This window comes from Astyanax mexicanus, chromosome 1 (genome assembly GCF_023375975.1).
Source record: "Astyanax mexicanus isolate ESR-SI-001 chromosome 1, AstMex3_surface, whole genome shotgun sequence".
Classification (NCBI taxonomy): domain Eukaryota; kingdom Metazoa; phylum Chordata; class Actinopteri; order Characiformes; family Acestrorhamphidae; genus Astyanax; species Astyanax mexicanus.
Window position 1 is genome coordinate 45,561,217 of NC_064408.1, and position 22,796 is coordinate 45,584,012.

Here is a 22,796-nt window from a genome sequence, read left to right on the forward strand (position 1 = left end):
AGTGGAACAATCACCGGCCTTGGTGAATTATTCGTCAGTATTAGCTGCTGATTGCAAGAGCTGAAGCTAATGCCTCTCATGACAAGTTGTGTTGCATGAATGAAGTCAGAAGTTTCGTTGCCACAGTTTGAAGCATTTTAGCAGCTTACTGACCAAGTACACCTGTTGCACACTGAGCAGCGCAATTCCCCACCTCTGTGACGCAGACTGTGGCCTTGCTTCTCTGTGAAGATTACTGTAATCCACTCCAATCTCCTCAGCAGGTGTTTGAACACACTGCGGCGTATATTTAGCTGCTTGTAGACAAATGCTGGAGAAGTTTAGACCTTAAATACCCTGTAAAAAGTTTATTAAATGTTTTTTATATTTACTTTTTTAAGATATCCTTTTTAATAAGTCAGTTTATCTTCACAGGGTTGTGTAGTCTACACAAAAAAAGCATTTATTCCATAAAATGTTACGCTCTGGAGAGGTCACACATGTTGCCTGAAGTCACCATGTCCAATGTCAACTGTTTAAAGTACTGAGCACTGGTCTGTAGAGCTGTGGAACTGTGCTCTCTTGAGTGAAGAAAACCCAATTCAAATATTTGGGATCCATTAATGTGCCTGAAAGCAATCTAATATTTACAGCAATATTCCAATACCTAGTATAAAGAGAGACTGAAGCATAGGAGGTCAAATTCACTATTGTTTTTCTAGATTTCAAAGAATGTTTTGGACATGCACAGTGAATGCGTTTTGGCCTGATTTGGTTCATGGAAAGTAGTATAAAACTCCTGGATCAGTATTTTTACATCTCCAAAACATTTTAAAAAATATGGGCTGTGGTCTTTAAAAAAAAAAAAAGAAAAAGCCTCCATTAACAAATGGCAAACTAAATAAAAATGTGCCAATGAGTTGGAGCCTACGTATCAGGTTTTAAAACACATGGCAATCATTTCCAGTATAATGCCTTTTTATGTAGAGACTCTTTAAAAGGGATACACAAACAGTACACAGGTAGTTTAGAGAACTAACAGTGGCTGCAGTTTTGTTTTAAATGATGGAAAAACTAAAACCTCACACAATTCTTTATATTTGATGATCTTTACATAACTAAGCTTTTAATTTACTGAACTTCACATGATTATATTTGACCAAGTTACAGTTTTGATGCACTCACGCCTTTCCCATAGACCACTGCAGTCTTGTGTCATTCTGTAGTCTTCGTATGCCCATATTTGGGGTTCTATCTCTAAGATGCACTTGTCTATGGTTGAAATGTAGGGGCTTTTCACCTGTCACATTGTATGGTAAATAAATATGTTAAGAACCCTGTATGTTTTATTCTGTGTAAATTTTCCTCCTGAACATCACTGACTTCCGAGATTGTCTAAGAGTCGGAATTATAATAATGCTAGCTTTTAGCTAATGCTACAGTGCACTGAACTGATGTCACGGCACAGCAGCAGAGCATGTGAGCTCTAACACAGACTACACTGCTCAACATCACCAGACTGAAAGTGTTTTTTACCTCTCTGAGCACTTATATAACTGGCCAAGGTTTATGGGTTCAGGCCACACACCAGTTATGGTCTGTGAGGAGTTTGGTGTTCTCTCTGTATAACCCTTCTGAAAAAACAGCATATCCAGCTCAAGCTAGTTAAGCTAAAGTGTTATCCAGCCTAAGGTATGCTTTTGTTTTAGTCGGATGGTTCACAGGCATGACCAACCTGTCCAAGATAAACAACCAGTGCACCCAACATAGCTGGAAACTGGTCGAAGGTAGATTTTTAAATACAGATTACTCTGATGTGATCAAGCCCACTGACTGGAGAATAGGCTATGCTAAGTTCTTCCTTGGAGACAAGAAAACACCTCAAATACAGTTTTAGAAAACTGAAAAGTTCTCTGATTTTGCTATTTATAGGTTTATATTTGAACATTGTTGTTTAATTCTAGAAAATATGGACAACATTTCTCCCAAATTCCAAATAAAAATAGTAATTTAAAGCATTTATTTGCAGAAAATGAGAAATGGCTAAAATAACAAAAAATACAGTGCTTCCAGACTTCAAATAATGCAAAGAAAACAAGTTCATATTCATTTAGAAACAATATTTGTTTCAGAAATCAGTACATCCATATTACCCTATTGAAAACCTCTGGAATGTAGCTAATCAAGAGGAAGGTGGGTGGTTACAAGCCATCAAACAAAGCTGCCACAAGCAGCATAAGGTCACCCAAAAGCAGTGTGAAAAACTGGTGAAGAGCATGGCAAGGTGCATTAAAGCTGTTGACAATTTTAGCAAACAAATGCTGTAAATGTCAGTAGTTTATAGAATAAACCAAGCTAAACTGCTTGAAGTTTTACACCAGGAGTGGCATAAAGTTATCCAGAAAGTGTGTAAGACTAGTGGAGGAGAACATGCCAAGGTGCATGAAAATGGTGATTAAAAAGCAGGATTATTCCACCAAATTTTGATTTCTGAACTCTTTAAACTTTATGAACATGAACTTGTTTTCTTTGCATTATTTGAGGTCTGAAAGCTCTGCATCTCTTTTGTTATTTCAGACATTTCATATTATCTGCAAATAAATGCTCTAAATGACAATATATATATACATATATATACGTATATATATATATATATATATATATATATTTTTTTTTATTTTTTTATTTTAGGAGACATTTTTAGTTTATAGAATAAAACAATAATGTTAATTTTACTCAAATATATACCTATAAATAGCAAAATCAGAGAAACTTATAATTTTGAAGTGGACTCATTTTTTTCCCTCAGAGCTGTATATACTTGCTATTTAGTTCCCAATTTCATTGTTAAAAACATTTAAAAACCACTACATAAATAGGTCTGATGTATTTTTAGGGGACTACACATAAAAGCTCAGACTCAGTCTTTCACTGATGTGATTTATTCGTTTAATATAATTATTACATATACAAAAAAGCATACAAAAACAATCCTTCCAAAACTTACAGTAGTAAGGTCATTCTGTAGAACGCACACATAAGAACATCACTCTGAACAAGCCTTTTTGTTCGATCTCAAAAACAAAATTTGATAGGATTTTAACAGATTAAAAAATGGAATAAACAGAACTAAAACACCATACACATGGCCAACCCAGCCAGCATATTTATCCAACAGACATTTACCATCACGGCACACAAATAATGTATGTAGGAAAGCATCTCATGACCAAACACTGATGGACATCTTCGCAAGCAACAATCAATGTTTTTATTTTTATTTTTTGCACATCGCTCTGAAAAAATGGGATTTCCACATAGGAATAAGAAAAAAAAGCAGTAATTAACGATAAAACACAGTTGATGGGGTGAGGAGACATTCATGATGTTTCTCTAGAACTTTCTACCAGCTGAACACATGGTACATGCAGATACTGACATCAGAAATGGTTCACGGAGACGGCTGCACATCCAGAACAGATGAAGAAGTCTGGGGTTCAGGCCCAGGCTGTTAAGAAGGCACTACGTGAGGTACGGTCAGTGATGTTTTTAGGTGAACACACAAAGTCTGGCTGCAGACATATTGTGGCCAATGTTGTGGGCTGGCTTTCCCTGAAAATGTATCTTAGCACAAAGATGATTATTAAATGGCTGTGCAAGCATCTGGACACTGAACACGCTCTTTACCAGTAAAGATGTGCTTAAAAATACAATTATTTTGTAGCTACTATATGCATGGTCAGGCGAGTTTTCACAGAATCTTAGCGAACATTTCCTTCAACCCCTTTACTAAGAATCAAAGTGGAGTAATAATACTGAACTGGAATCATTATATTATTTTACAACATTATATTATATTACATCCCATTAGGATCTCATTAGGGAAAAATAAAATTTTAGCTTGTTACATCTTTAAACCTTGTCCAACCTGTCAACATCAACAGTAGCTACAAAAGAACACATCTGTGGGTGGAACAAGGATAGAAATCCTTTTTGCTGAAAAGACAACATTACTTGCAACTTGTGCAGCACAACATTGTTTTTAAAGATATGGCAGAGTTGATTCTCTGAGAAATCCTGAAGAATTCCATGAATTTTTCAAAATTAAAGATAAAAGATCTAAGATAGAAAAGAATTAATCAAAGTGATTTAACATGATTTGGTATAAAATGCTTCATTGTAACTAAATAAAATAAACAGCTACAAATCTTGTGTTTAGAATGGTGGTAAATGGAATGAAATTTTGGTATTAAGAATTTTCAATTCATGTTACAAGAATTTACACAAAATATTTATACATATGCTGACTGAAACCTTGGCCTAAAATGTTTTAAAAATAATCTATTGGTGGTGAAAGAGTACATGCAAGACGCTGTGCAGCAAAAAAAAAAATCCTCAAAGAAAACTTTTCAGATGTAGCACCATTTTACCATCAACTTCACAAACAGAATTAGCTGGGCTCAATCATCTGGAGGTCACACTTTTGGTCCCCGGTGATGCCAAAGCCACCAGTACCCAGGAGCACAAGACAGCAGAACTGACCCGCTCTCTCTGGTTCAGCAGAATGCCCTTTCATCTTCCCCATCACTCTGCACAGTGAGCATCAGTCAGTCAATGTTAGCTGATGTTTTAGAATCGGCACTTAGGCGAGATTCACACAGTTGGTTTTGTATGCATCGAAAATTCAATTCCGACTTGAATTTCACATGAACAATTACATCAACAACTGAACCATTCTGAACTGTTCTAAAATTTTGAAAAGTTGATGGAAGTCTCCTTTACAAAAGAGCCATTCATTTGTCTGCTGATGTGTGGAAATGAGCCACCAGGTTATTCAAAAAGATACAGTACACAGTTTGGAGCAGAGGTAGAACAAACAGTTCTCCCGGTTGATTTCCTCACGGTCCATAATGGAGAGTAGCCTGGTATTCGCCCTCCTGGCCTGTGTTGTACCTATTGAAGGAACAATGGGACCAAAATTCAGATTTACACAATTTTCTCCCAATCAACCAGCCAAAACATGCTTGGTGTCTGGTGCACTGGAGCTAAGTAACAATATTAAATACTGTGCAAACTGCACAGCTGAATCTTCACATGCGTGCTCAAAACTGCATTATTATGTCTACGTTCACATTACCAGGTTAAAGTGGGATTCATTTAGTGTGCTACATTACTCATAACTACTGAATCACGTTAGGGAGCAGGAAGCCATTTGGGATTCAGGTTAGTTTGATGTTAATGATGCATGTAGTTAATTCCCATTACTCTACTGATTTTGATATGCACATGTGGATAATTTCATGGAGCAGATAAACATTACTTTACTTAAACACAATGTAATGCAACTTGTAATGTGAACGTAGTCCAAGCCATTAAATAAAGTTGCTTATGTGGTTTCTGCTACATAAAGTTACCCACTTTATTTAATGCAAGCGAGTGACAAATCAGGCATGCAGTTATCCCCAATATTTGATGGGGTATTAACTTCTAGTACGTTTTATGTATGAGACAATAGACAAAATACCAATGAAAAAAACTATTCAGACACCACAACAAATATTGGCTGTTTGATTATATTTGGGATGGAGGGGAGAGGGCTGCATAAACCTGATTTTTCAACTTTAGCTCTCAAATTCCAGGCAGGCCCACAGCCAGCACAGAGTTTAGTGGGTTTCTTGCTGTAGAACATCTAATTTAACTCAATGTCCCAGGTCTGCCTCAGTCTGACAAATAAATCAGACACCCAAAACAAATACACAACTCACCCGGCTTGCGATAAACTCTACTCCAGTTTCTGGAGCTAACTGAACCTTTCTGCTTTAAGACATGATGCCAAGGACTGCCAAGTTGCTTCACCATACACATGGTCCACCTCAAACAGTACCAGAGAAACACAGCACACAACCAACCGTCCAACAATATAATCAACAAAGTCATCTTAAGAAACATCTACGATATCATAACCTCCTGAATGAGTAGAACTGATATGCAGCTTCATGAAGGATATAAGCACAGCATGTGTCTTTGGTTTGCGTGCCTGAGCAGTGATCAGTTTGTAGGAAACAGAACAGAATAAGAGAAAAATATGATAATGTAGAACACTCCCTCTCAATAGGGAAGTTATGGTCCAATGTAGCTTGCTAATTACTCAACATAAAGGGGAAATCAAAAGATAATGGAAGACTGCATGTTAGCACCCATATTAATATGCATATTATATTATAGCATGGTAATAATATAAACCCTGATGCTTGATTTAGTTTACAATGACTCATTCTAATGTGCATACTACTGCCATTGCTTTTAAGATTAATTACAGGGGTATTTCATGTTGTTTTAAAGGTGAAGCTTGGCAAAAAAAATACATATAAAATCAAGAGTTCTGCATCAAAACAATGAAGCTAATAAACACTGGACTTGCACACACAATCTTGTCTGCGTAACTCAAAATCATAAACCGATAGATTGTGTTTACAGACTTCTTCAAATAAACTAAAACAGGCTGTATTATGATTAAGTTAATGTACATTTTTTACATTGTATTTATAGAGATAAGATTGGGGACAGTCCAAGTCCAGTGTTTGTTAGCAACATTAGGTACCAAACATGTCTAAATTGTTCGACTGTTCTTGAGGTCAGTTATAACTCACTTATTCCATTTTTTTGACCAAACTACTCCTTCAACATGCAGGCTGCATAAATAATTCCCACCATGGTAAGGAATGCCATTAAAACATGACTGGCTGGTTTAGAACCTGTAAGCATAGTCTTTCCTGTGGTTTCAGCTAAAAGGTTGTAGCAAGAAAAGAAGAGCTTTAAAAATGTTGCTGGATATAATAAGACCAGAGGAGCCGTTGATTACTATAGCTGAACTCCGGCATATATAAGCTAGTACAGGGAGGAGTGCCTGCTTGGGGTCATACCCTGGATTATACGCTGGAGAAATATAGGTAGCATTTCCAGCATTATAATTCATTCACATTTTTCATTCACTATAGCAACAAGCATCTCCGCCAGATTTGACTTGTCCGTTGCTGTTCCATCTACAGTCACAATTCTATCCCACAGCATAATCGATTCTTCCACACTTTGCCCATAAATGCGCCTGTAGTTTATAGCAACTGTTACTAGGTTGGACAAGCTTTACAGAACTTGTGTATAAATATTAAAAAAATGAAAGAGAAAACTAGAGGCTGAAAATGTGCCAAATTCATTCTGGTTTTTAATCAGTCCAAATTTGATAAGCTACAACAGGACACTCCAGCATAACAATTTTAAATAGTAAATTTAATCTCTGAATAAATTCACAATTATGCATTAGTTTTTAATAATTTGTCACATAAAATATACAAAATTTAAGTGAAAATAGGGGGCAGGTGGAAGGACTGTGGCACAGTTGCTGTGGAGGACTGCATTTGTGGGCAGTGTGTGGAGAGGTCAATTTGGAATATTTTAACTGTTTTTAGTGTAAACGTGATTAAGTGATGTGCTTCACTCCTCGTATACAAGTCATACAAAAAAAATTAAATAGTCCATTAAATCAGAACAAACTATACTGTATTATATAATAAATAATCTTGATTTATATTTTCTATAGAAAAAAAATTCTGCAAGATAAAAAAAAAAAAACAAGATAAAAAAAAAAGCCAGCAAAACAGAAGCAGCGTCACAGCTCTGTCTCAAAGAGAGCAGGGTCCTGCCTCAGCCGTGGCCGAGCCGGCTCCGGGTTGCAGCCAGAAAAGCAGCACAGTCTCTCATATTGTGACATGAAGGGAGTCGTGAAGCCACTTGCCCTGGGCCGTCCCGTTCTGGGGTGACAACTCGGGCCCTTCTGGCGTCTCTGTGGGGGTCACTCCAGATTCTGTGTAGTACTCGTCATCTTCGTCAAAGTAGCCGTTCTCCATTCCATACGGGCCGTCGGCACTGGAGCCGGCAGAGAGGTCCTGGCAGCTGCCCTTGTACTCCTGGATGGACTCGTGGAGGGACCAGAGCTGGCAGAGCAAAGACATATCCTGCTGTCGCAAGCCCACCTAAGAGAAGAGGCAGAAACAGGAGCACATGAATATTCATAAACATATATGCACACACTGGGGCTGTGAGGTTTATTAAATTACTGTTTTAATACAATTTTCATTTTTCAAATTGAAAATGAATATATATATATATATATATATAAAAAACTGAAGTTGTAATATAAAAACCTGAAGTTGTAATTCTAAATCTTTAAATCTAAATTGTAAACAAAAAACACTGATATTCAAAGGATAGAGATTAATTTCTTTACCACACTGCCCACCCCTAATACAGACAAACAAATAAGTAATTTTAAAATGAGTCACATGTTACACAGTAGGGCTGGGCGATACGTCTTAAATTATATGATATATGATATGAAGACAAAGGTCGATATACAGAAGATTATACGATATAATTAAAGCCTAAACAAAAGTAGAAAGCTAAAGCGTGTATGAAAATGTGCAACTCCAAAAACTAAGCATGCTGTATATTTACATAGTAAATATCTATGTATGCAAATACATTTTCCAATAACAAAAACATAGAACTGCACTTTTTATGGTTTCACACTGACTCAGCAAACTGCCGTGGGTTATGTTGTTTGAGATGACGAAATAAAGTAATTATGCTGCTTCTTAATTGCAATGTTTCTATTGAAAAATTTTAACAAGACAAGAAATTTACACACACAAAAAAAAAATATCCATGTACGTTTTTCCTTTTTTTTTTTTTAGAATTAAATTACATACAGATAGTAACCTGTATAGCAGATCAATATTACTGTTAAAATCTCTTTTACTTGTATTTATTTCTTGTAAAAACTGTTCTCCTTAAAACATACCATATACATTATTCTCTTCTAATTAAAGCAAATTATTAAAAAAAACAATATCATACCTTCAATCTAGTGTTTATAATACCGTTTAACATATATTTAAAACTTCTGATAGACACAGAAGAATCAATAATTAATAACCTACATGCACCGGGCACTTCAAGACAGTCTGAAGGTGCTTTTAGCTGCGATATAAATAATAATAACATTAAATAAATTATACTTTGAGCAGCCTGAGAGAGTAAATCCCAGTTTTCTGACAGGTTTGTCTCAGTAGTCAGGTCTATAGAGAGCTGTTTAAACCTGAGGACAGTGCTGGTTTTATGTGAGAGATTAGAGCTGAACCGGTAGCAGTAATAATATTAGTAGTTACAGTATACAGTGTTTACACTGGGAGAGATATACAGCAGCTGTTGCTTTTTCCTTTCTTTTTTCCCCTTCTTTCTTTTTTCTCTCCGGGTTCAGCTCCACGGTTCACCCAGCCCGGCTCACCATTTCCTTTCTGAGGAGAGCCAAGGCGGCGTCCAGGTTGGCGGGTTTGTTGGCGAGCAGGCCGTCTGCGTTGGCCCGGCCTCGGCTCAGGTCGTCCTGGATCATGGTCTTCTTCACGTAGACCCGCTCCATGTCCCTCCAGGAGCCGCCGCTCGAGTTCAGCAAGCCGCTCAGGCTCTTCGGCAGCGGCGGGAGACCCTCGATACAGGCCGGCGTTCCGCTCGCTGATTTCCCGTTCATCTTATCTCCGATACTTCACCGAGTTCAGGCCGTAAACACACATTAACCGAGGCGGAAACACGGAGGAGGACAACCGACGCCCAGCGGCTGAAACACAACGGCACAGAAGAGCCGAGCTCTCCCGACCAAACCACCCCCGAGGAGCTGAAAATCAAATCAGAGCAGATCCAGATCCAGAGCCTCAACACTGCCCGCCGCGGCCCCTTTAAGAGCACCAGGCCGCCCGTGACGCAGAACTCATGAATATTCATCAACCTGCACTGTTTTTATTTTTTTTATTACTTATTACTTGGCTTTGTTTATTGGTATTTTAATACAAATAAATAAACACATAAATACATATCAAAGTGTACGAAGTAGGGTTGCCACCTTTCAGAAATAAAAATAAGGGACGCCAACCAAATAAATAGATCATTACAAAAAAAAAGTGGCAACCCTAATACGAAGTGTACCATATATACGATGTTTTAATGTTTGTGAACTAAACAAGGCAGGTTATATATCTCTATCTAACAAATAAGTTCCACTAAATATGTGAATAAACAAACATTTGTTTTTTTTAATTAGAAAAATATTTTCTTAAAGTAAAAAAAAAAAAAACAATGCCACTTTTATATGTATAAACGTATTAAAATCTAAGGATAAAAGCATTATCAAAAATAATTAAAAATACACATTTTTGGTCAATTAATAAATTAATAAATGCGCAAAAATAAAAAATAACAAAAAATAAAAAAAGAAGCTGAATTTCTAAACAGAATAAATAAGTATTTAAACATCATTAGACTGATTACTCATATTAGATAAATGAATAAGTAAATTTGTTCGCCACAAAAAATATCATGAATTCTGTTTAATTGAATTGTGATCTGAGGTTATTGTTATCTCTCTGTTGAACATTTGCATTTTATACTGAACACAAGCTAAACCCCGGTCAGTCTTGTAAGATTTTTAACTGTTTACACTCTCTGTTGTGTTTTATGTCTGGGCTTTATAAGCTTTATATTATTGACTGTTACAGATCCCCTCTCCCCTCCTCCTCAAAATCAGCTGCTGGCAGGACCTTGACTCCTAAACGCTGCGGGCTGGGCGTGGAGTGATTTGGGGTGAGGTCAGGCCAGGAGGACTAGCTAACGTGTCAGGAGGAGCGGTGAGCAGATGGCCTGCAGTAGAGCTACACAGGCTGTCCTGCTCTGATACGACACACACACACACACACAGACAGAACACACACCCTGCCGCAGATGGAAACAAAAGCATTCCAGTCCAGCGCCATGTGGCCAGCACAATGGCCTTCACTGCACTCACACACAGCTGTTCTGCTCTGAGATTGTTGAGGCCCAGAGGAGTGCTAAAGCGTGTAATGACACACACGCCAGACAACAAGGGCTCTAGCCAACTTCCAGGTGCTTTTATCTGAAAACAAAGGATAAGAAAGGAGGAGGGAGGAAGAGTCAACCAGGGTGTCAGTCGGATGTGCTAGCCCTGACAGCAGGATCAGAGCTAGGTGTATAAACACAATAGAAATAGCACAATATCAATATTCCTCTTCCAGTAGGGTCATTATCAAAATACTGCTTCTTTTGGCCCACAACACTGACCAAAAATAACTTACTCAAACCACATCATAGAAAACAAAAAAGTCTAAAATGTACAAAATGCACTTTAAAGTGAAGGTTAACATTCTTTTTTAAATAATACACTGCCTGGTCAAAAAAAAGTTGACACAAAAAAGGGGCACACACAAGATCTTGCAGCAGCATTGATGATGGTAGAGTCTGACCGCTGCACAAAGTCTTCTCTATTCAGCACATCCCAAAGATTCTCAATGGGGTTAAGATCTGGACTCTGTGGTGAACAATCCTTGTATAAAAATGATGATCTCATGCTCCCTGAATCACTCTTTCACTATTCCACCAGACCTCAAGCAGCTTAGACTGTACCTCTCCACTTATATATTGTTGTATATTGTGGCTATATTGTTGGCTATGATTATAGTTCACAGGTATTTCCTGTAAACAGTAATTCTTGAACTTCTATGACAATCTGTTGACCGATTCTAGTTTGTCCACTGGTAAGACTAACACACAAACTCCCAATGTTCACTGTTGTCTTTAAAATCTTCATTACAAGAATTAAAAAGCTATGTAAATAAAAAATTATACATGTTATGTAAACACAGGTATGACAGCAAACAAATGTTCCTGTCTGCCTTTGTTCATCTGCACAGTGTACACTGGCCTTCAGGAAGCACATCCTGTTAAAACAGGAACTTTCCACAGGATAATGGAGTGCAGGGCCTCAACATCTGGTTAGTCACTTCATGTGACTAGTAGTAACTAGATTGTATTCTGATAAGATATGCATAGAAGACACGGGCATTTAAACTTGGCGGTGAAATGCATCTCTACAGTTAATTAGGCTGATATCTGAATGCTGTGTGGGCTGTAATATGCAAATTTAACGTTGCACAGCAAATATTACTGGTGTTTTATACAGATATCCAGATACACTGACATGTCAAATATCACGGTACAAGAACTGATAGTGTCAAGACTTGCCATGTTCCATGGTAGATGTGGGGCCTCCCATGTTGAACATGGATGTGATTATTAGCATAAGCGATACTGAATTATAGGAAAACGAGTGAAAACATTGATATAGTTTAAAAAAAACATTTATTTCTTACAGTACATCAAAAAAGGAGACAAACATCTCAAACAATAACACAAAAAATACAATAATTAGGCACCTTGATCATTTGTTAATGCTTTAACATAATAACAAATTCTAGAACAAGTAGCAGCATCAAATTCAGTTTTAAAAAGCAGAACACATAAAGAAGGTTACCAAACAGACACTTTTGTAAACTTCTAACTTCTAAAAGTAGGCAATGAATCTGATTGCCCATTTTCCAAACCATTAAAAACACCATCCACTTTCACATTACAACCCAATCTAAAAGTTCACCCTGGAATGACATAACAGCATTCATGAGTCATTATTGAGGTATTCTTCTATGACACCCAACACCTTATTATCTCACCTCTCAGGGTTCTTTTGAAGGTGATTAATATGGTGTCACCTGAGCAATGTTTTTGTGCATCCGACATTATAAGCAAGACGTCATTATATCAGTCTTTTAGGCTGGGAACAAATGCTGTGCAAACTAAGACACTTACTGGGCGGGGCTGACCTTTAAACAGGTTCAATTCTCCCAAGAGAACCGGTCATGGACGTGACTGACATGCAGAATGAAGAACAGAAAGCATGCAGGAGTATTATTGATGACCCAGACATGGAAACGTCCTCAGTACGGACTAACCTTGCAGACAACAAAGCACTTTTTAAAACCCAGAGAGGTGAATGGCAAGCGGGGCGAAATTCAATACTGCTGAATTGGCAAAAGCGTCCCAAGACCTGCAGTGAGGATGTGAATGACCTGCCTGATGCCAATTATGCAATCCCAGTAACGCTGACTAATTCCAACACATTTACCTTAATGGTGATGCTTTCTAAACGGAAAAAGGAGAAGGTCATTGGGAGCTTGAAAAAAAAAAAAACAACCCAAAATATGACCCTTTTGCTTTATCACAATATTTTAAAAGTGCACCATTCATTATTGAGTAAAATGTTATATTTTTCAAATCTGCCATTTGGCTAATCCAAAGTCTAGAGTTGAGCTATACTGGTGTGAGCTATAAAACTTCAATTTGTCCGATTTGTGCTTTGAGACGTGCTGAAAATCAGTCAGTGCATTTGACTCTCTTACATGAATCTTATCTATCCTCACTAAAATATCCCAAAATTATCATTAATAATGTAAATAATTGAAAAAAAAAACCCTACAAGACAAGGTTGCTGTCTTTGACTTAAACATGTAACCTTCACGAATCCCAGTAAATCAGATTTTTTTTCTCCCCAATTTAGCTTAGCCAATTAATCTAGCCACTTACTAGTGCTCCTGGCCACTAGGAGGGTGAGTCAGCCTCTAATACGTCTGTGTTGAGTGAAGACATTGTCTACGGTGTAGCCTACGCAACTGCCCTGTGCAGTGGAGTGCATTTATACTTCTCTACATGTGGATGTCTGCACCACTGCTTTGCGCTGCTGTTTAAGGTGCAAAGGCAGGGAACTCTGTGGACCAATCAGAGCTGCTGCTGTCTGCGTCGCAGAGTTATACTTCTGGGGAGGTGCGCATCGGGCTTCGGAATAAGACACATTATAGGTTTGAAAAAGAAGTATAATAGAATGGGGTGGAGCCATAGTTTTAGTTTCATAACTTTTAAAGTTGTAGGGTGGGCAATATGACAATATTTTACTGTATCATGATCAGTTTTATGATCATGATACATATTATACTTTCCTGAGTATTTTTCGGATAACATCAGTGCTTAAAGAACACTGACCAATTGCACATTTAATAATAATAATAATAATAATAATAATAAAATAAATCACTAACTTTTTTTAAAATACAAATTTGTATTTGTATTTTATTTATTTGTTATTTTTAGGAGCGCCGCAACTGATGAATTTTGTTTGCAATCGTGTATTGCGATACATATCGTGTAATGTGAAAATATCTTAAAAATGCCCTAAAATAATAATGTTTACCCTATTGCCCATTCCTAGGAAGTAGGGAGCTGTTTGGGATTTACCAAATGTTTCCTTTTCAAAGACAAACTATGTATTTCAATTACCTCTGTGATCCTCACAAAGTGCTAAAACCAAACCCATCAGAACACATTCAAACACTACTAAAAACACTTCATCCACTCCTCTGCCTTTAAACATTTATCAACTAAGGCAAGAGTCTAAATGCACATTAATTTGGGACTCTGGCACTTTGATCTGGCACACAGGACAGTGCACTGTCACAGCACTGGAGCTTTGAGAAGGGGCAGTCCCACCATCAGCCCTACTCCCCTCCTGCTGCTCCCTGGAGGAAACGGATGCAGAGGACTGTTTGACCTCCCTCTGAAAGAAATCAAAGATATGTGCAGAGTTACGATCCTCTCTCAGTCTCTTCCGCCCTCCTGCAGCAGGAGCAGCACCTGGCTTTTGGGGGCTTCCGAATGGCCTGGAAGAAGTTGAGGCTGAAACATGTGAGCCACTTCCAAAGTGTCTCGAGTTGGAACTTGTAATGCTAGTGCTGCTCTCTGGCTTCTTTTGGATTCCGAAATTCGGCAAACTGGAACCTGCTGAGGAAGTTTTGGGGCTGCCAAAGTATTTAGAAAGGACTGGCCCTGTAGAACCAGGCTTTGGTCCAACAGAGCTACTGGAAGAACTCTTGTTAAACGGGTTAGTTTCAGTACGGTTTGTACCACGAGAAACCTGCCCAGTGGCTTTTCGGTCGAAGGCACTACCTACAGCTGACGTTCTAAAGGGCTGGCTGGATGCTGTGGCTGCAGTGGCAGATTTTGAGGCACTTGAAATGCTAGGTGTTTTCTCAGGAGAGTTCGGGCTCCTGGCCTGAAAGAGGTCCTGCACTGTCCTCTGTTTAGGTCTTATCAAGTTGCTGTTGTCCTTTGTGATTCTCACAGGAGAGCCATTAATGTTGATGAAGGCTTTGGTGTTGCTGACGGACCTTTTCGGAAGTGCGGTCACAGTGCTGGTGCTGACCCGCCGATCAACATGGTTTGAGCTGGGTTGTGGTCTGGTGTCTGTGGGAGGAGTTTTAGCTGGTTTCTCTGGAGTTCTCAGCTGTTGTGTGGAGCTTTGGCTGGGTGGTTTCTGTATGGATGCTGGTGGCTGTGTGTTCCCTCCCAGAACAAAACCTCTACCAGTGAAAGGAATGATGTTCCTGATGTCCTGAGAGCCAGAACCTAAAAGAGGACAAGTAAACAAAAAATTACAAATGTTTTGTGTGTACATTAGGCTTACAAAAATGTGAGTGATTATATTCATATATATTATTTATATAATCTGCAACACACATATAGGATTATTGAACCACTCATTTGATTACAAAGTAGATCATTTCTAGCAATACCACAACTATTTGCTAAATAAATATTGACTCTTTCCAAGTTGCAATGCAAATGGATAATGAATAATACAACATGTAGCACCTATACACCACATATTAAGCCCTTTTTAACAAAAAACTTTTAAATAAAAACGTAATTCCATCTGAGACTTATCAGTTACTCCAAACACAACTTAGTGACTAAATTAGCTTTATTTAATGACAGCCCAATCACCTGCAGTGCTGCTAGCTGGGATAATTTTGCTCGCAGGCTTCTTGGAGGCATTCTTCTCCTTCTTCTCCTCATTCTTGCCCTTTTTTCCATAATTTTCTGGCTCTTTAATCTTAGTGTACGTTCCTCCACAGGTTCTTCGATGGTCCTCCCACCAGGGATCTCTGGCTGAAGGAGCTCGGTTCATCGCTCTCTTCACGTAACCGAAGAACGGCTTACGGTTCTGACATGGACCATCACAACGCCACCAGTGCTGACGGTAAACATCCACTTCATCATGGAAGGAGTGATAAACCTGGAAGATTAGGGAGATTCACTGCTTAGTTTAATATAATGCAGGAACTGAAATGTCATATAATACATCATATAATACAGTTACTGGTCACTTTCTTACATACGCCTACCAGACAGAAGCAGTGTGCAGATGTACAATTATAGTATGTTAACTGGTAATGCACAGGTATGAATACAGTAGTTTATTGGAATATTTAATTACTACAGGGGGAAAAAAGTCCTTGCACAATGTCATTACAAATAACCGTAAAATATATGTTCCATATCGTTTTGTTTTAATTCAGAATAAATGTCCATTTAATACATACAGAAATGTTGGTTCCAGTGGCTTTATTGATTCGATTCATATGTTTGCAGAATTCAGGCCCATGACCGTCCCGGTCTCTGTTGTTCTGGGTCACGAACAGAAGAGCGTGTATCATCTCATGCAGAAGTGTCTAGAAACAGAATTTCATAAAGGTTGTGAAAAAATACTTAAAAAAGCAATTTGACAAAACAAACAAAAACTGTCAATATAATACTACACACATAATCACAGACAGTAACAGGTCCCTTGTCTTTTCTTAATCTGCACAAATTTACTAACCTCCACCAAGTCTTTTCTTGGCCTGAGTTTCAGTAGTGGTTCGCTGAGACGAATTGAACACAGACCACCTCTACCTTCATAAGAGCACACACCAGCACACCTGGATTTAAAGATTAAAATAAATAAATATACAATTTTTACTTCATTAATATTTTGAAATCCAGGCCAGACTCTGATCCTCACAGGCAATGGCACAAATGACTTTAATGGCCCTCCTCATTTAACATACGTACATGATTTAATGAATCAACTTAGGACCTGAAAGGAACCAATTTTTGACCCACCTAGCTATATCAAAAGATATGCAATGATCAATTAAACATGATACTGCCTTTCTGAGCTGCAAATTCCAAACTGGAAAAGTTTTTAATATATATATTTTTTTTATAATATAGGACATGTGCAATGTGGATGGGACATAATTATATCAGAGTGAGTTTAGTATCAAAATTGGTGTAGATGTGAGTTGCTAAATATTTTAAGCGGACAGGAACAGAGTGTTTATATCCCTATCTGGATGGGATCAGTTTCTCAGGGTGGCATTTGTGAACAATATTTCACGCTTTTACTCAGTGACAGAACTCTTGCATCCAAAATGCAATTGGAAAAAAAAAAACAGGAGGACCAGTGACCAGTGTATAATAGCAGCTGCATTCTATTGTGATAAACTGTGTTTTATATTCAATTAACGTATAATCCGATTAGTCGACTAATCATAAAAAATAATCGGTGATTAGTCGACTATAAAAATAATCGTTTGTGGCAGCCCTAATGTGAATTTAAGGTTGTGTTTAATTGAGCTAAGTTAATATCAGCTGAAGCTCACAGTGTCATCCTTGCGCTCCACTTGACCTCCACCCCGCTGAGTTTCCCCCAGAAGAACATGTCGTTGAACTGCAGGAACATGGCTCGGACATCTGGACTGGGGTCCAGCATCTCCCATTTCTCGTCCACGATGGAGAGAGGCGGCTGAGGGTTTACTACAGCCCAGTCCGAGGACTCCTCAGAGCCCAACCTCCGCTTCTTACTGAAGGGCAGGTCTCCGTGGTCTCCGTGGTCTTCAGCGCTCCAGGACGGAGCCAGGGCCTCGTTATTGAACTGCTCCTGCAGCTGCAGCGCCAGGATGAAGTCCTCGTCCTCCATCACGGTGAAGGCGGTGAGTGCTGCTGCTGCTGCGGGGTAACTCTGGACTGATTATGTTGTGTTTATGAAACCGAGCTCACTGCTACCATTCTCACCGCTGTAGATCAACTATAAGTAGTTAAATTAACCTGCCGCCGACTGGGACATCCACCACTCCACTCAGAGCTCATCTCAGGTAAAAAAGTATTCAGCTCTGCAACAGAAAAGAGAAGAAAAATCGTGTTTTAAAGAAGACAGAGCAGCAGAAATCAAACAGAACACCGGTTTTCATACAAAAACAACCACGTTTCCGTTAAATAAATACTCTTTTTTCTTACCAATAGGACATCGTCTAAATCAATGTTAAAACGTCTAACCGAGACGTTGTGAATAAAATGTAATGAAATCGGTTAAACTCGCCATTATTTAGTTTCTGAAACCAAAATAGCCGTTAGCAGCTCTGAGCGGCTGCGCGTCACACAGCCTCAGCGCACAGCCTGTCGGGATACGGTTAGTCCTCCGGGAGACGAAAACAGAGGGGCGTGGCCGTAAGAGTGTAATATTTAATTTTATCTTATTTAATTTATTTATTAAATTCTTTCATACATTATATATATTTATATATACAGCTCTGGAAAAAAATAAGAGACCACTTCAGTTTCTTTGGCTATTTATAGGTATATGTTTGAATAAAATTACATTTCTTCCATACTCCAAATAAAAAAAAATGTCATTTAGATCATGTATTTGCAGAAAATGAGAAATGACTGAAATAACAAAAAAAAGAGATAGAGCTTTCAGACCTCAAATAGTGCAAAGAAAACAAGTTCACATTCATAAAGTCTTTCACGCTGCTTTTGGATAACTTTATACCACTCCTGGTGCAAAAATCCAAGCAGTTTAGCTTGCTTTGATGGCTTTTAAAATTTGGTAAAATCAAGAAACAAAGAAAAAAATCATTTTTAAGTGGTCTCTTCTCAAACTCATCTACTGACTTACAAAAAGCACACAAATAAACTTCAGATTTAAACCTTCTTTCTATAAACACAAGCTACAGCTTATTATTTATTATTTATTTATTATTCTGAAATCAGTCTTCTTCACTTTAGAAGGATAGCTAGGCTATTTTACAAATTTGAAATGAGCTAAAATAATGATTTACTACATTTTTTATAATCCAGCTGTCACCAGTCCCGTGCTCTGACGCAACCAAGATCCGCTAGAGCCGGTTTATGTGGAGCCTGCCCCACTCCCTCCTCTCCCCCATCTTATTACAACAAAAGACAATTGAGCCTAGAAGGAGCCCGAGAGCGAGTTCTTAATGAATGGGGGTGAATGGAGCTAAACGGCTAAAATCTCAAATTAAAAATAGCAAATAACTATTTGTCCAGAATATTCCTTTAATTTTTGAAAGTAGAATTAAGCATTTTGCTAAAGAAGCAAAGAAAACCCTACCTGTATTTTTAAATGTATCTACATTTTTCTACTTTTAGACAACAGAGACGCTAGCATTTCTGCTAATGCGAGCTGACTGGTTAGTGAGATACTTTATGCTGTCATAGGAGACACAGCCAATGCATGTTTAAATGCCTTCTAAATGGAAAAAAAGGTTTCTAAAATATTTTTGCGGTGCTTAAACCTTTGATATTGTTCCGTATTAAGGAAATTAGAAGATTTTTTTGGTATAAAAATAAAAAATATATATATATAAACTATGATTTTGTTTAAATGCTCCATAACCTATTCGTTTTAGACTCTCTCGGGGGCGCCCTCTAGTGGTCAAATAAACCCAGAAGAGATTTTTTGTTTGGGTGTTCTCCTCTGTGTACGTTCTCTGGCGCAGGCTTGTCTCTTTCCGGGAGAGGAAGAGGGTGGGTAGTTAGCAAAACAGTAATGGCGGCTTGATTTTGCTGAATATTTCGACTCTCAGAGCGATTTTTTTTTCCATCTCTGCAGGAATAACCCAGTCTTTGAGATGGCTGACACCGGAGGACGGCTGCGAAAACAGCTGGAATCGGCTAATTTCGACCCGCAGAATTACGTGAAGCAGCTGTCTCAGCAGTCAGACGGAGACAGAGATCTGCAGGAGCACCGGCAGAAGATCCAGAGCCTGGCGGACGAGACAGCCCAGAACCTGAAGAAAAATGTCTACAAGAATTACAGGCAGTTCATCGAAACGGCTAAGGAGATCTCATACCTGGAGAGCGAGATGTACCAGCTGAGTCACATTCTGACCGAGCAGAAGAGCATCATGGAGAGCATCACCCAGGCCCTGCTCTCCACAGACAAGGATGAAACTGCCAAAGAGATGCTGGCTGCTTTTCCCAAGGAGACAGAGGAGGTGAAGCAGAGGACCCTCACAACACTACTGGAAAAGGTGGAGGGGTGCAAGAACATCATGGAGGCACCTGGCAGATACCTGGTCTACAATGGTGACCTGTTTGAATACGATGCTGACAACATGTCCCAGATTCAGAAGGTGCACGCCTTCCTAATGAATGACTGTCTATTGATAGCAACCTGGCTGGCGAACAGACGCGGCACTGTCAAGTACAAGTACAACGCTCTGTACGACCTGGAGAGCTTTGCAGTTGTCAACGTGAAAGACAACCCACCCATGAAAGACATGTTCAAGATCCTAATGTTCCCAGACAGCCGCATCTTCCAAGCGGAGAACAGCAAGATCAAGAAAGAATGGCTGGAGATCCTGGAGGAGACAAAGAAAAACAAAGTGGCAAAAGATCGACACAAGAAAGAGGAGGAGGTCCCCACATCACCGGTTCGGCAAGAGGTCGCCTCCACTAACCCCTTTGATGAGGATGAACCCTTAGGTTCGGAAGAATTGGTGGACCTGAGCCCAGAGTGGATCCAGGAGCTGCCTGAGGACTTGGATGTCTGCATTGCCCAGAGGGACTTTGAGGGTGCTGTGGACCTCTTGGACAAGCTGAATGAGTACCTAAAGGACCAGCCAGTCACTCCACGGGTAAAAGATCTTAGAGCCAAAGTGGACGAGCGTGTCCGGCAGCTCACTGAGGTCTTGGTGTTTGAGCTTTCCCCTGACAGGTCGTTACGTGGGGGTCCCAAAGCGACCCGCCGAGCTGTGTCTCAGCTGATTCGGTTGGGGCAGTCCACCAAGGCCTGCGAGCTGTTCCTGAAGAATCGTGCAGCTGCGGTACACACGGCCATCCGGCAGCTCCGCATCGAGGGTGCCACACTGCTCTACATCCAGAAACTCTGCAACATCTTCTTTACCAGCCTGCTGGAGACTGCCCGCGAGTTCGAGACTGACTTTGCGGGCAACACAGGCTGCTACTCTGCTTTTGTGGTGTGGTCCCGCTCGGCCATGAGGATGTTTGTGGACGCCTTCAGCAAGCAGGTGTTCGACAGCAAGGAAAGTCTGTCCACAGCTGCTGAATGTGTCAAGTTTGCCAGCGAACACTGCCGGCAGCTTAGCGAGATCGGCCTAGACCTCACCTTCATCCTACAGTCACTGCTGGTCAAGGACATCAAGGCTGCTTTGCAGAGTCAGAAGGACATCATTATTGAGGCCACCAAGCACCGCAACTCAGAGGAGATGTGGAGAAGGATGAACCTGATGACCCCTGAGGCCCTGGTGAAGCTCAAGGATGAAATGCGAAGCTGCGGAGTCAGCACCTTCGACCAGTACACAGGTGATGACTGCTGGGTCAACCTCAGCTACACCGTGGTGGCTTTCTCCAAGCAGATGATGGCCTTCCTGGAAGAAGGCCTGAAACTCTACTTTCCGGAGCTACACATGGTGTTCCTTGAGAGCCTGAGGGAGATCATCCTGGTGGCCGTGCAACATGTGGACTACAGCCTGCGCTGTGAGCAGGAGTCAGAGAAGAAATCCTTCATCCTGCAGAATGCTGCCTTCCTGCATGAGACTGTGCTTCCTGTGGTGGAGAGGAGATTTGAGGAGGGTGTGGGGAAACCTGCCAAGCAGCTGCAGGACCTGAGGAAGAGCTCTCGGCCTGTCAGAGTCAACCCCGATAGCACCATGTCTGTGGTGTGATTGGCTAGTATGGATAACATTAATTGCTAGTATGATTGCTTTAAATGGAACAGTGCTTTTAAGTGCCACGCAGTTACAATTGTTTGTAAATTACACACTAATTAAAATGATAAAAAATGTATAAGGCCTGTTTTTACATTTCTAACTCTTTTCAAGGAGGAACTTCAGGGCCAGGACACTTCTAATGCTCTAAACTACACATCTATTATTAAATAATTATTCAGTTAATCTTTGGTAAACAAATAAATGAATGAGTGAATTAATGGGTTTAATGATATAATGCACAAAACATCAATTACACACACTTAAAATTGTCAAAAAAAAAAACAATAAAGTCCAAAAGGAAATGTATACTCATATTGTGGTCTTCTTCTCATAAGAATGTAAATCTACCCACAAAGGGTTAGTGTGGCTGCAGGTTTTCTTTGCGGGCAACACAGGCTGCTACTCTGCTTTGTGGTCTGGTCCCGCTCAGCCATGAGGATGTTTGTGGACGCCTTCAGCAAGCAGGTGTTCGACAGCAGGGAAAGCCTGTCTACAGCTGCTGAATGTGTCAAGTTTGCCAGCAAGCACTGCCGGCAGCTTAGTGAGATCGGCCTAGACCTCACCTTCATTCTACAGTCACTGCTGGTCAAGGGTTAGTGTGGCTGCAGGTTTTCTTGCAAAAAAAAACAGCAACTGACCTGATTCCAGATTAATCATTTGGTCTTTAAACAGTTGATCATATGAGCTTCTGCTTGACTGAAGTGAAAATCTGCAACCATACCAGCTCTTTGTAGATAATAGACACCCCTGTCTTAAAATAAACCGACAAAATAATCAACACAGCACAATAAAACAAAACAACATATGCTTATCAACACTATTTAAATTGTTCAGTAACTACCATGGAACTATTTTGCGAGTGATATATTTTTAGCAATTATAGGGCTGCAAACATTGAAAAAAACTGCCATTGAAATGTTTGTTGTTCTGAGGAATATATCACAATATTAA

At 39.4% G+C, this 22,796-nt stretch overlaps 3 protein-coding genes across 4 annotated transcripts; 1 reads left to right on the top strand and 2 right to left on the bottom strand.

Moving 5' to 3' along the window:
• Nucleotides 1-2,905: 2,905 nt before the first annotated feature.
• On the bottom strand, nucleotides 2,906-9,755 carry fam89a (family with sequence similarity 89 member A). The gene is made up of 2 exons (XM_007229965.4): nucleotides 9,323-9,755; nucleotides 2,906-8,009 (listed from the first exon to the last, which is right to left on the bottom strand). Exons 1-2 carry the CDS (start codon nucleotides 9,560-9,562, stop codon nucleotides 7,734-7,736), a joined length of 516 nt encoding a protein of 171 aa, XP_007230027.1. The 5' UTR covers nucleotides 9,563-9,755; the 3' UTR covers nucleotides 2,906-7,733.
• Nucleotides 9,756-12,223: 2,468 nt separating this feature from the next.
• Nucleotides 12,224-17,788, bottom strand: sprtn (SprT-like N-terminal domain). The gene is made up of 5 exons (XM_007229968.3): nucleotides 17,472-17,788; nucleotides 16,646-16,745; nucleotides 16,368-16,496; nucleotides 15,769-16,060; nucleotides 12,224-15,390 (listed from the first exon to the last, which is right to left on the bottom strand). Exons 1-5 carry the CDS (start codon nucleotides 17,786-17,788, stop codon nucleotides 14,363-14,365), a joined length of 1,866 nt encoding a protein of 621 aa, XP_007230030.3. The 3' UTR covers nucleotides 12,224-14,362.
• On the top strand, nucleotides 17,672-22,151 carry exoc8 (exocyst complex component 8). Of its 2 annotated transcripts, none has more exons than XM_007229967.4 (2): nucleotides 17,672-17,801; nucleotides 19,724-22,151. In XM_007229967.4, exon 2 carries the CDS (start codon nucleotides 19,743-19,745, stop codon nucleotides 21,798-21,800), a length of 2,058 nt encoding a protein of 685 aa, XP_007230029.1. In that variant the 5' UTR covers nucleotides 17,672-17,801; nucleotides 19,724-19,742; the 3' UTR covers nucleotides 21,801-22,151. The 2 variants fall into 2 exon arrangements, with proteins under 2 accessions (XP_007230029.1, XP_007230028.1); XM_007229966.4 differs by lacking the exon at nucleotides 17,672-17,801 and adding an exon at nucleotides 19,516-19,638.
• Nucleotides 22,152-22,796: the final 645 nt, after the last annotated feature.

Coding starts and splice junctions, on each gene's coding strand:
- exoc8 (XM_007229967.4), top strand. CDS start 19,743: ATGGCTGACACCGGAGGACGGCTGCGAAAACAGCTGGAATCGGCTAAT.
- fam89a (XM_007229965.4), bottom strand. CDS start 9,562: ATGAACGGGAAATCAGCGAGCGGAACGCCGGCCTGTATCGAGGGTCTC. Junction 8,010..9,322: donor CTCTCCTCAGAAAGGAAATG/GTGAGCCGGGCT, acceptor CTCTTCTCTTAG/GTGGGCTTGCGACAGCAGGA.
- sprtn (XM_007229968.3), bottom strand. CDS start 17,788: ATGGAGGACGAGGACTTCATCCTGGCGCTGCAGCTGCAGGAGCAGTTC. Junction 16,061..16,367: donor CCACTGGAACCAACATTTCT/GTATGTATTAAA, acceptor CTAATCTTCCAG/GTTTATCACTCCTTCCATGA. Junction 15,391..15,768: donor CCCAGCTAGCAGCACTGCAG/GTGATTGGGCTG, acceptor GTCCTCTTTTAG/GTTCTGGCTCTCAGGACATC.